The sequence below is a fragment of the Pelmatolapia mariae genome, linkage group LG3_W, assembly GCF_036321145.2.
Source record: "Pelmatolapia mariae isolate MD_Pm_ZW linkage group LG3_W, Pm_UMD_F_2, whole genome shotgun sequence".
In the NCBI taxonomy this organism is placed as follows: domain Eukaryota; kingdom Metazoa; phylum Chordata; class Actinopteri; order Cichliformes; family Cichlidae; genus Pelmatolapia; species Pelmatolapia mariae.
This window is the reverse complement of record NC_086229.1, coordinates 31,714,340-31,727,710: the sequence shown is the minus strand read 5'-3', so window position 1 is coordinate 31,727,710 and position 13,371 is coordinate 31,714,340. Positions and strand designations below refer to the sequence as shown.

Genomic DNA, 13,371 nt, shown 5'->3' with positions numbered 1-13,371 from the left:
GCTCCAGGAAATTCAGACCTGACGTCTCTACAATGAGTCATCTAGATGTAAAGGATGTTGTCTCTCTGACTATGTTCTCCTCTGTTTTCTCTTTAGAGTACCAGCTGGAGATGGTGGAGGTGACACAGGGGAAGGAGTTTGTCCTGCTGCCCTTTGAAATTAAAGAAGGCTTCACCCAGGATGTCAAAGTGGAGTGGAAACACAAAAACAAGATGGTCCATGAGTATCAGATTGGTAAAGACCAGTGTCACTTAAAGGGCCAAGATCAGAAACAGCGCACTGAGATGAAGAAAGACCCACTGAACACTAAAGACCTCAGTCTGACCCTGAAAGACCTCCACCTCACTGACAGTGGAGTCTACACCTGCACCGTCTACAACAAGGATGGACACATGCTGCTACAGAAAGCAGTGACTCTCAGTGTCAGAGGTGAGAGTAACATCTGTTTGTCCACATTACAAATCCTCAATGAAAAAGATCCAATAGCCTGTGATGCATCATGGGAATGTGACATATGTAGAATCAGTGCAGGTTTGCTGTATGTGAGTTGAGCCATACAGTGCAGGAGAGAGAGGGTGGCTCCTGCCTCTGTTTTACAGTCCATGACTGTATAGAAGCTGTTCCAGAGTCAGCTCATGTTCACATATTTATGAAGTCTTACACTGGAAAGTCTGCTGTTGATCTCAGTAAATGAACGGGGTTTCCTCATTCCCTGTACACAGACTGGCAGATGTTGATATAAGAAGATGACGTGGTGCTCTGTAGGAAAACAGAACAAGTCCACCATCAAAGCAGACTGTTTTCTCAGTTTGATATGTAGGATTGTGTCACAGTCTAATGTTTATTACTTCCAATATATTTTAAATTGATAGCTCTTTGTGCTCTTTCAGTTTGAGCTTGTTTTATATTTAATGTTGAAGTTATGGCACAAATAACCAGAGAGCTCAAAATGAAGAGAGGATTTGAATCTTTGTTAGGCTGTTTTAGAGGAAAGTCAAATAGGGGAACATATAACGTCTAAAAGAAAATTGAAAACCATAACTAGCGGAACATGGAACTTGGAAATACACTGGGCTGAAAGAAATAGAAGAAATACAGCAGAAGTACATGAAGAAAATTCACTGAGAAGTAGAGTTGATGTTTTGACCAGGACTGAAAGAAATCAGCACTATATATACACACAGAGAAGGGTAATCAGGGGAGTAGAGACAGTTGGGAAAATGAGACACAGATGTAAAAGAACAGATAATAAGATGAGGGAAGTAAAACTCACAGTAAAGAGCAAGGGATGAATAACTATCCAATAAAGCAGGAAGTGAGAAGTGATAACTAAACATGGAAATGCAGACACACAAAAAATGGAACAAGAAACACTGAGAGAAAACCTAAACTCTAATACAACCCAGAACTAAGAAGTAGACTAAAAACACTTAAGAAAAGTACAATTATAAAACATAAACACTAAAAACACACAAATGAAGAACCAAACAGAATATTTAAATAAAAACTTTACAAATGACATGACTGCTAAAAGACTTAAAAACCCTAGGTCAAACAGCTCAAGGCCATGACAAAGATAGACTAACAATCACAAAATTAGGGAAGCATTTCCAACTAATGAAGAAGCCAAAATTTTTACTGGCTCATGTAATGAGAGAGAAGAGTCTGATGGTGCACAACATTGTGGGGATGAGGACTTTGAAGATCCATCTTCTAGTAGCTCATCGGTCCCCAAATCTTATACTCAGTCCTTTAACCGGTACAAGATTTGGATCTATCAAAGGAAGTGTCTGATTTTGTGGGTCTGGCCTCAGTCAGAAAATCTCCTGGCCCCAGGAAGTTCAGACCTGACGTCTCTACAATGAGTCATCTAGATGTAAAGGATGTTGTCTCTCTGACTATGTTGTCCTCTGTTTTCTCTTTAGAGTACCAGCTGGAGATGGTGGAGGTGACACAGGGGAAGGAGTTTGTCCTGCTGCCCTTTAAAATCAAAGAAGGCTTCACCCAGGATGTCAAAGTGGAGTGGAAACACAAAAACAAGATGGTCCATGAGTATCAGATTGGTAAAGACCAGTGTCACTTAAAGGGCCAAGATCAGAAACAGCGCACTGAGATGAAGAAAGACCCACTGAACACTAAAGACCTCAGTCTGACCCTGAAAGACCTCCACCTCACTGACAGTGGAGTCTACACCTGCACCGTCTACAACAAGGATGGACACATGCTGCTACAGAAAGCAGTGACTCTCAGTGTCAGAGGTGAGAGTAACATCTGTTTGTCCACATTACAAATCCTCAATGAAAAAGATCCAATAGCCTGTGATGCATCATGGGAATGTGACATATGTAGAATCAGTGCAGGTTTGCTGTATGTGAGTTGAGCCATACAGTGCAGGAGAGAGAGGGTGGCTCCTGCCTCTGTTTTACAGTCCATGACTGTATAGAAGCTGTTCCAGAGTCAGCTCATGTTCACATATTTATGAAGTCTTACACTGGAAAGTCTGCTGTTGATCTCAGTAAATGAACGGGGTTTCCTCATTCCCTGTACACAGACTGGCAGATGTTGATATAAGAAGATGACGTGGTGCTCTGTAGGAAAACAGAACAAGTCCACCATCAAAGCAGACTGTTTTCTCAGTTTGATATGTAGGATTGTGTCACAGTCTAATGTTTATTACTTCCAATATATTTTAAATTGATAGCTCTTTGTGCTCTTTCAGTTTGAGCTTGTTTTATATTTAATGTTGAAGTTATGGCACAAATAACCAGAGAGCTCAAAATGAAGAGAGGATTTGAATCTTTGTTAGGCTGTTTTAGAGGAAAGTCAAATAGGGGAACATATAACGTCTAAAAGAAAATTGAAAACCATAACTAGCGGAACATGGAACTTGGAAATACACTGGGCTGAAAGAAATAGAAGAAATACAGCAGAAGTACATGAAGAAAATTCACTGAGAAGTAGAGTTGATGTTTTGACCAGGACTGAAAGAAATCAGCACTATATATACACACAGAGAAGGGTAATCAGGGGAGTAGAGACAGTTGGGAAAATGAGACACAGATGTAAAAGAACAGATAATAAGATGAGGGAAGTAAAACTCACAGTAAAGAGCAAGGGATGAATAACTATCCAATAAAGCAGGAAGTGAGAAGTGATAACTAAACATGGAAATGCAGACACACAAAAAATGGAACAAGAAACACTGAGAGAAAACCTAAACTCTAATACAACCCAGAACTAAGAAGTAGACTAAAAACACTTAAGAAAAGTACAATTATAAAACATAAACACTAAAAACACACAAATGAAGAACCAAACAGAATATTTAAATAAAAACTTTACAAATGACATGACTGCTAAAAGACTTAAAAACCCTAGGTCAAACAGCTCAAGGCCATGACAAAGATAGACTAACAATCACAAAATTAGGGAAGCATTTCCAACTAATGAAGAAGCCAAAATTTTTACTGGCTCATGTAATGAGAGAGAAGAGTCTGATGGTGCACAACATTGTGGGGATGAGGACTTTGAAGATCCATCTTCTAGTAGCTCATCGGTCCCCAAATCTTATACTCAGTCCTTTAACCGGTACAAGATTTGGATCTATCAAAGGAAGTGTCTGATTTTGTGGGTCTGGCCTCAGTCAGAAAATCTCCTGGCCCCAGGAAGTTCAGACCTGACGTCTCTACAATGAGTCATCTAGATGTAAAGGATGTTGTCTCTCTGACTATGTTGTCCTCTGTTTTCTCTTTAGAGTACCAGCTGGAGATGGTGGAGGTGACACAGGGGAAGGAGTTTGTCCTGCTGCCCTTTAAAATCAAAGAAGGCTTCACCCAGGATGTCAAAGTGGAGTGGAAACACAAAAACAAGATGGTCCATGAGTATCAGATTGGTAAAGACCAGTGTCACTTAAAGGGCCAAGATCAGAAACAGCGCACTGAGATGAAGAAAGACCCACTGAACACTAAAGACCTCAGTCTGACCCTGAAAGACCTCCACCTCACTGACAGTGGAGTCTACACCTGCACCGTCTACAACAAGGATGGACACATGCTGCTACAGAAATCAGTGACTCTCAGTGTCAGAGGTGAGAGTAACATCTGTTTGTCCACATTACAAATCCTCAATGAAAAAGATCCAATCAAACAGCCTGTGATGCATCATGGGAATGTGACATGTGTAGAATCAGTGCAGGTTTGCTGTATGTGAGTTGAGCCGTACAGTGCAGGAGAGAGAGGGTGGCACCTGCCTCTGTTTTACAGTCCATGATTGTATAGAAGCTGTTCCAGAGTCAGCTCATGTTCACATATTTATGAAGTCTTACACTGGAAAGTCTGCTGTTGATCTCAGTAAATGAACGGGGTTTCCTCATTCCCTGTACACAGACTGGCAGATGTTGATATAAGAAGATGACGTGGTGCTCTGTAGGAAAACAGAACAAGTCCACCATCAGAGCAGACTGTTTTCTCAGTTTGATATGTAGGACTGTGTCACAGTCTAATGTTTATTAATTCCAATATATTTTAAATTGATAGCTCTTTGTGCTCTTTCAGTTTGAGCTTGTTTTATATTTAATGTTGAAGTTATGGCACAAATAACCAGAGAGCTCTAAATGAAGAGAGGATTTGAATCTTTCTTAGGCTGTTTTAGAGGAAAGTCAAATAGGGGAACATATAAGGTCTAAAAGAAAATTGAAAACCATAACTAGCGGAACATGGGACTTGGAAATACACTGGGCTGAAAGAAATAGAAGAAATACAGCAGAAGTACATGAAGAAAATTCACTGAGAAGTAGAGTTGATGTTTTGAGCAGGACTGAGAGAAATCAGCACTATATATACACACAGAGAAGGGTAATCAGGGGAGTAGAGACAGTTGGCAAAATGAGACACAGATGTAAAAGAACAGATAATAAGATGAGGGAAGTAAAACTCACAGTAAAGAGCAAGGGATGAATAACTATCCAATAAAGCAGGAAGTGAGAAGTGATAACTAAACATGGAAATGCAGACACACAAAAAATGGAACAAGAAACACTGAGAGAAAAACTAAACTCTAATACAACCCAGAACTAAGAAGTAGACTAAAAACACTTAAGAAAAGTACAATTATTAAACATAAACACTAAAAACACACAAATGAAGAACCAAACAGAATATTTAAATAAAAACTTTACAAATGACATGACTGCTAAAAGACTTAAAAACCCTAGGTCAAAAAGCTCAAGGCCATGACAAAGATAGACTAACAATCACAAAATTAGGGAAGCATTTCCAACTAATGAAGAAGCCAAAATTTTTACTGGCTCATGTAATGAGAGAGAAGAGTCTGATGGTGCACAACATTGTGGGCATGAGGACTTTGAAGATCCATCTTCTAGTAGCTCATCGGTCCCCAAATCTTATACTGAGTCCTTTAACCGGTACAAGATTTGGATCTATCAAAGGAAGTGTCTGATTTTGTGGGTCTGGCCTCAGTCAGAAAATCTCCTGGCTCCAGGAAGTTCAGACCTGACGTCTCTACAATGAGTCATCTAGATGTAAAGGATGTTGTCTCTCTGACTATGTTCTCCTCTGTTTTCTCTTTAGAGTACCAGCTGGAGATGGTGGAGGTGACACAGGGGAAGGAGTTTGTCCTGCTGCCCTTTGAAATTAAAGAAGGCTTCACCCAGGATGTCAAAGTGGAGTGGAAACACAAAAACAAGATGGTACATGAGTATCAGATTGGTAAAGACCAGTGTCACTTAAAGGGCCAAGATCAGAAACAGCGCACTGAGATGAAGAAAGACCCACTGAACACTAAAGACCTCAGTCTGACCCTGAAAGACCTCCACCTCACTGACAGTGGAGTCTACACCTGCACCGTCTACAACAAGGATGGACACATGCTGCTACGGAAATCAGTGACTCTCAGTGTCAGAGGTGAGTGTAACAGCTGTTTGTCCACCGTCCAAATAGGTATAGATTTATAAGTAACAAAAAAGAATTTAGAGACTAAAACTAAGAGTTCACGTAATAAAAGTTAAACAAAAACTAAACATTCTGTCACGGTTCGCCATGGCAGACTGTGGGGGTATGGGGAAAAGGACCCAGGCGCGGAGCTCTGAATAACAACAGTGCGTTTATTTACAGTGTAGTAAATAACGATGTACAATTATTCCCCGTGCTCCCCAAGACTCCCGTGTGTGTCTTCCAGTGGCGTCCGTGTTCGTGCTCCCCGCTGTCGTGACTCTGCACACCCTGTGCGTGCTGTCCTTCCTCTCCACGCTCCTCCTGAGGGGAAAACAATGGAAGCAGCCGTTAGACACTGACCCCTGCGGGCAAACACGATCAGAACTTCCTGCACTAACACACTGACTTGGGAGTCTAACTCAATGATCCCGCGTCGGTGGGAGCTCCAAGACTCTCTTAAGTAGCTCCCCCGATGAGGCCTGATCAGGAGCAGGTGTGTGGCTTCGCGTGTGGCCAGTCCGCCAGCAGGGCCACACCCACCAGGCCTGAAGGCGCCCGCAAACCGGCGCTGGCAGAAACACGTATATACACACACACACACATCCACAAACAGAGAGTAGAGGGGCAGCAACACCAAATATACATACAATAACACAAGTCTATAACTGCTCAGGGATCCTGGGTCGCTCCTACCCAGGACCCTGACAGTACCCCCCCTCTAAGGGTCGGCCCCTGACGACCCAAAACAAAACCAAACAAAAACCACAGCACAACCAACCCAGGGCGGGTGGCGGGGGGGTCCAGGACGGAGGGCCAGAACCAAAACAAGCAAAAACAAGAAAAAACAAACCCTCCCAGGTCACAGTCCCAGAGTCAGACCGCGCATCCCGCAGCCGCACAAAAAAGAAAAACGCCACAAAACAGTCTCAGGCGGCCCATCACAAAGGAGTTCAGGTGGCCTACCTTGGGTACCGTGATGGCAGGTGGACACTTTAGGAGGCCGACCTCGGCGCTGCTCCTCCGGCGGCCTGCCTCGGGTCCGACGGCAACGACGCTGCTCCGGTGAGCAACAGCGAGGAGTGGCATAAGGTCTATGAAGCGCTGATCGCTGACGTGGATGCGCTGGACGTGGATGGCGTGGAGGGCATGCTAGAGGTGGGCGGCGTGGAGGGCGCGCAAGACGTGGAGGTCCCACCGGCACACTGACCTCCAGTTCTGGCTGAGCAGGTCCCTCTGGACATCCGAGCTCCTCTGGCTGCGGCGCGGGTTGCTCCTGCTCGCCACGCTCCTTCCGCTTGCCGAGCTCCTCTGCTGGCAACACTGGTCCCTCCGGCTCGTTGAGGTCCTCCAGCAGCGGCGGCGCTGGCTCCTCAGCTGGTGGCTCGCAAAGCTGCTCCTGCTCCGGCTCCTCAGCTGGTGGCTTGCAGAGCTGCTCCTGCTCCGGCTCCTCAGCTTGTGGCTCGCAGAGCTGCTCCTGCTCCGGCTCCTCAGCTGGTGGCTCGCAGAGCTGCTCCGGCTCCTCAGCTGGTGGCTCGCAGAGCTGCTCCGGCTCCTCAGCTGGTGGCTCGCTGAATGGCTCCTGCTCCGGCTCGATGAGCGGCTCCTGCTCCGACTCCGGCTCGCTGAGCTCCAGCTCCTGCTCCGGCTCCTTGGCTTGTGGCGCGGGCTCCTCCCACTCGCCGAACTCCGGCTCTGGCAGCGCGAGCTCCTCCGGCTCGCTGAGCTCCTGCTCGAGCGGCGCGAGCTCCTCCGGCTCGCTGAGCTCCTCCGGCTCGGGCCGAGCAGGTATGGGTGGCGTTGTAGCAGGAGGCACTGCTACAGATGGTGAAGAGGTGAGCGGTGAGGAGATCGCTGAATGAGGCGACGCTAGTTGTACTGTTGGCTGGTTTACAGCAGCGTCAGCGGCGTCACCATCCACTATAAACAAAGAAGCAGATGGGGTGAGAAATGAAAAAGTGTCCTTATTACTCACCACAACCGGCTCTTGAGATGTCCGGGAAGTCAGCTGCGGTGAGGAACGCCGGCGGCGCGAACGTCGTTTCCGGGTAGACGTCGGGGCCGGCGTGTCAGGCTGTGCATCCACCAGCTGACCGGGCTGGTGAGCAGCCTTAGTAGCTCCCCCGACGAGGCCTGATCAGGAGCAGGTGTGTGGCTTCGGGTGTGGCCAGTCCGCCAGCAGGGCCACACCCACCAGGCCTGAAGGCGCCCGCAAACCGGCGCTGGCAGAAACACGTATATACACACACACACATCCACAAACAGGGAGAAGAGGGGCAGCAACACCAAATATACATACAATAACACAAGTCTATAACTGCTCAGGGATCCTGGGTCGCTCCTACCCAGGATCCCTGACACATTTACACACAATCAAAACAAAAGTGAAAGGAGCAAATCCACTCTGGAAATTCACAGAAACTAAACTGAATTCCAAAGAAAAGGCCAACACTAAATAAAAACAATGAAAGTATCAAACTATAATAACTGTAGATGATGGAGGATCACCTTTACTGACATCTGTCTGTCTGTCTCATATTCTCCTCTCAGTTCCTGAGGTTCAGATGGTGGAAACAGTTAAAGGGGTTCAGTCTGTCCTGCTGCCATTTACAACTGATATCAAGCTTCAGGACGTCACAGCGGAGTGGAAACATGAAGACAAGAAAGTCCACGTTTATCAGGGAGACCAAAACCAGTCTTATATACAAAGTCGCACAGAAGTGAAGAACGAGCAAATAAAAAATGGAGACCTCAGTCTGACCCTGAAAGACCTCCACCTCACTGACAGTGGAGTCTACACCTGCACCGTCTACAACAAGGATGGACACATGCTGCTACAGAAAGCAGTGACTCTCAGTGTCAAAGGTGAGAGTAACATCTGTTTGTCCACATTACAAATCCTCAATGAAAAAGATCCAATCAAACAGCCTGGGATGCATCATGGGAATGTGACATATGTAGAATCAGTGCAGGTTTGCTGTATGTGAGTTGAGCCGTACAGTGCAGGAGAGAGAGGGTGGCTCCTGCCTCTGTTTTACAGTCCATGATTGTATAGAAGCTGTTCCAGAATCAGCTCATGTTCACATATTTATGAAGTCTTACACTGGAAAGTCTGCTGTTGATCTCAGTAAATGAACGGAGTTTCCTCATTCCCTGTACACAGACTGGCAGATGTTGATATAAGAAGATGACGTGGTGCTCTGTAGGAAAACAGAACAAGTCCACCATCAGAGCAGACTGTTTTCTCAGTTTGATATGTAGGACTGTGTCACAGTCTAATGTTTATTAATTCCAATATATTTTAAATTGATAGCTCTTTGTGCTCTTTCAGTTTGAGCTTGTTTTATATTTAATGTTGAAGTTATGGCACAAATAACCAGAGAGCTCTAAATGAAGAGAGGATTTGAATCTTTCTTAGGCTGTTTTGGAGGAAAGTCAAATAGGGGAACATATAACGTCTACAAGAAAATTGAAAACCATAACTAGCGGAACATGGAACTTGAAAGAAATAGAAGAAATACAGCAGAAGTACATGAAGAAAATTCACTGAGAAGTAGAGTTGATGTTTTGAGCAGGACTGAGAGAAATCAGCACTATATATACACACAGAGAAGGGTAATCAGGGGAGTAGAGACAGTTGGGAAAATGAGACACAGATGTAAAAGAACAGATAATAAGATGAGGGAAGTAAAACTCACAGTAAAGAGCAAGGGATGAATAACTATCCAATAAAGCAGGAAGTGAGAAGTGATAACTAAACATGGAAATGCAGACACACAAACAAAAGTCACACAAAAAATGGAACAAGAAACACTGAGAGAAAAACTAAACCCAGAACTAAGAAGTAGACTAAAAACTGATAGGTTTGTAGCATAAACCTATTCACTGGAACGTTCAGGAGAATTTGCTACACGGCAAGAATAAGACACAAGTAGGTAACATTCTTAGTGTTACTCATGCATGAGGAGGCCTGTCTCGAGCCAAATGTCGTTCCAACCACTTAACCTCCGTCAGACTCTCAGCCAGGTTCCCCATAGCACTCCTTTTATTGTGGTTACATGAATATGCATAGGTTCATTAACATATAACATCTTACATAGGTATACATGTGAACAAAGAATACCCTGTGTGTGTGTGTGTGTGTGTGTGTGTGTGTGTATGTGTATGAACCCATAAATGACTTCCTAAACCTGCTGGCCAGCAGTTCATCTAAACAAAATGCACTTAGCCTAAAACAGACATAGATACGTTTATCCTACCATAAAACAATAAGAGAAGGTACGACCTCTCCCATGCTCCTAAAATGTGGGTGTGAAAGCCAGAACACTCTGGAATGCACACAAAGCCTTTTACAGCCTACTGAAGATCACACATCCTATCACTACACAATCGATTATACACCTCTAAGCATATATGGTTAAATATTTCTTAATACAAATTGTTTTGGAGGAAGGAAGGCTCAGGGTTTAAGTAGTCATTATCATGGGCTCATCCGATTAGAATGAGATTAAGCAGTCATCAGTCATTTGCAGGTTTTGTCCTTTTATTGGATAATGGGTAAAGGAAAGACACACATGGACTGCTATCTCTCAGCTGCCGCCCAATGTGGAAGTGAAGAAAGAGTGAGGGGTAGGTGGGTGCAGTCCTTATATAACGAGTGACAGGTGAGTGCAATTAAGGCCAAGCACCACACCCAATCAAAGGTGAGGAAAGGAAACAAGGTGCATCTGTTGAAGTGAATGTGCTGAAAGGTGAGCCTTTACAACAGCCGCCCCCATATTTCTACTGAGAAATATGTTCAAAGGATTAGAGTTGTTCTTTTTCACAAAGCGGGGGCAGAGAAATCAGACATGCTACAGGTCTGATATAGGTTTGGGGGGTCGACCTAGAGGTTGACAACGCAGGCCAGACAGTTCAGGGGGCCGACCATGTAGCCAGCAGTGGCGGCAAAGCAGGTCCAAATGCCAACCGCGTGGGATGCAGCTGCAGGCCCAGACCTGCAGACCGTCGGGCAGTTTTGCAGGTGCTGGGGGCAATTTACGGGACTTAGCAGGGGCAGGACCAGGTGATGCAGGAGCAGGCGGTGCCCTGACCACTGGCGGAATGGCAGCCACAGGTGGTGGAACTGGTGATAGCGGCACTGCCGGTGACGACGTAGGTACTGCTGATGGTAGAGTAGGAGGTGGCTGAATGAATTCAGAGCCATCAACGGACATGAGGATGTGCTGGAGCGGTTCTCCTGAACCTGAACTGGAAGATGTGAACAAACATTGGGCATGCGTGAAACTGCTCTGGGGTTGGAAGTCTGTGATCGGACCTTGAAGTGTCCATCTTAATCGGGTTTTGACTGCTGAAGGAGATCCAAATGGTCCATGTCTAACTGGTGCAACAGGCGTAATAAGGTGGGTATGATCAGAGCCTATGAGCAGTAGTGGAGCTGCTTTGTTAATAAAGGTTAATGGGATACCTTGAAGATGGTTGTATCTCCGTTGAAGAGAGGATACAGGGTAGGTGTGGTCTGAAAGTGCTAAGTGACTTGTAGCGAAGGCATTATTAACTGTGTAAGTTTTCTCTGGATGTGCAATGGGAGAAATCTGGAAACTTACAGAAGAACCTTGAATAGTTTCAACTTCTTGATGGACAGTTCGGAGTGATAATTTTTCAGCTTTCCCAGTTAGGTAGAGATGCTGAGCTGCTGATGTCAGAAGCATGGTGCGTTGGGAGCCATCGTCAAGTACGGCATATGTTTCAAGAGTTCTTTTGCCATTTCGCAGGAGCACTTTCACAACTTTTAATAGTACACTGGGACAGTCACTAGGTTTATCAAAGTACAGTGTCCTCACTACAGGATTAACTTCAGTTCTAGGTCTCTGATTCATCTCACACAGGATCTGTAGATGTCGTCCCATGCAGGTAGCACAGTCTTTTCTCAAATCGCACTTTGCAGCCTGATGAGTTCTTGCACAACGCCAACACCGTTTGTTTCTCTTTATCCAGTTTATTTTCTCATCCTTTGTCTTGTTAATGAACTCAGGGCACTTGCTAATGTGGTGTTCAGGTGAGCAGCAATATGCACATCTTGCCTTAGTCATTATGATGGGTTGTGTTGCCTGTACAGGATCGGATGGATTTGTCCCATGTAATATTGTTGTGAGTGGAGAGGTGTACTTACAGGCAGGTCGTGGCTGGTTAAAGGATGAAACAGGACTGTCCTTTCTTGGTTGACACTTGCATTCCATTTGCAACCAGGACGAGAACAAAGGTAAGTCATACATCATATCTCCTTGTTCCCTGTAAATGTGCCGTTTGAAGCGACTGGAATGCTCTGCGGGCAACTTTTCAAGTAGGCGATCGACATGGGAGCCACAATTTAGTTCTGTCTGTCCTTGATCACCCATAGTGCTAAGCAAACCAACTAAAGCTTGCACACGAAGAGCAAAGTTATCCAGAGTCCGACCATCACCTGCTCTGATAGGAGGAAGCTCCAGTATATTCCGTAGCTCTTTCAATGCTAGCTGTCTTGGTTGCCCATAACGCTCATCAAGGGTTTTGATGGCTTGAGTGTATGGGTCAGGAGCATAGGAAAAGGAAATAGCTAACCGTTTAGCTTGGTCTACTTTCAGATGATCGAGAAGGACATGATATTTAAAGTGCTCTGTCTCATGAGGGTCAAGAAGGTTAGTAAGGGCCATTCGTAACAGCCTATACTGGATTTCATCTTCACTGGTAAGGTCTGGGAAAGAAGGACCCTCAAGCTTATACACGTGTGTTCTAATGCTAGAGGAGTGACCCAAGCTAGCAGTAACAGGTACCAAAGGTTTCTGTTCATGTAAGCCATTGGATGTAGCTGGTTGCTGCTTTACAGGAGGGTGCTGCCTTGGTTCTGGAATGCAAATGAGGGGTTGAGCGGGGTCTTCATCTAGAGGAACAGCAGGTTGAACACATGAAATCTGGTGGGGACCTTGCAGTGGTGTGGCCAGGAAATTAAAAGGAGTCTCGTTTGGTGTAGGAAAAACTGGTCTAGGCAAACCACTTGAAGGAACTGCAGCATCTCATATTGTTGAATTAGGGACAGGAGGGCTAGCAGCCGGAACTGCACCAGAGTGACGGCTAACCTGTGGGGGCTGAGAGGGTGACTGACATGTTGCTGGATCAATCATTGGGAACTGCTCATGTTGCTGATGTGTTTGGGGAATGGCTTGTAAACCGCATACAGAGGATTTGCTTTCATCAGATGAGACAGTGTGAATTGAAGATCTGGAGGAACTGCAAGAATGGGGAGGAGATAATTGAATCATGAGTTGCCTAATCTCCCTCATCGTCATCAGGAGTTCCCTCATCACCTCATCTTGATTGGTGGGTAAAGGAGCAGGGGATGTCTCTGGTTGTCTTTCTGACTCCCCGTCAGGATCCTGCAGCCCAT

The 13,371-nt window shown here is 45.1% G+C and overlaps 1 protein-coding gene across 1 annotated transcript in view; it reads left to right on the top strand.

The window, feature by feature from the left end:
* Positions 1–2,037: 2,037 nt before the first annotated feature.
* LOC135932641 (uncharacterized) overlaps positions 2,038–13,371 on the top strand; it is a 72,266-nt gene continuing 60,932 nt past the window's right edge. The window contains exon 1 of the mRNA XM_065470147.1: positions 2,038–2,258. Within this exon, the coding sequence (XP_065326219.1) occupies positions 2,042–2,258 (217 nt within the window). The 5' untranslated portion in view covers positions 2,038–2,041. The remainder of the gene's footprint in view (positions 2,259–13,371) is intronic.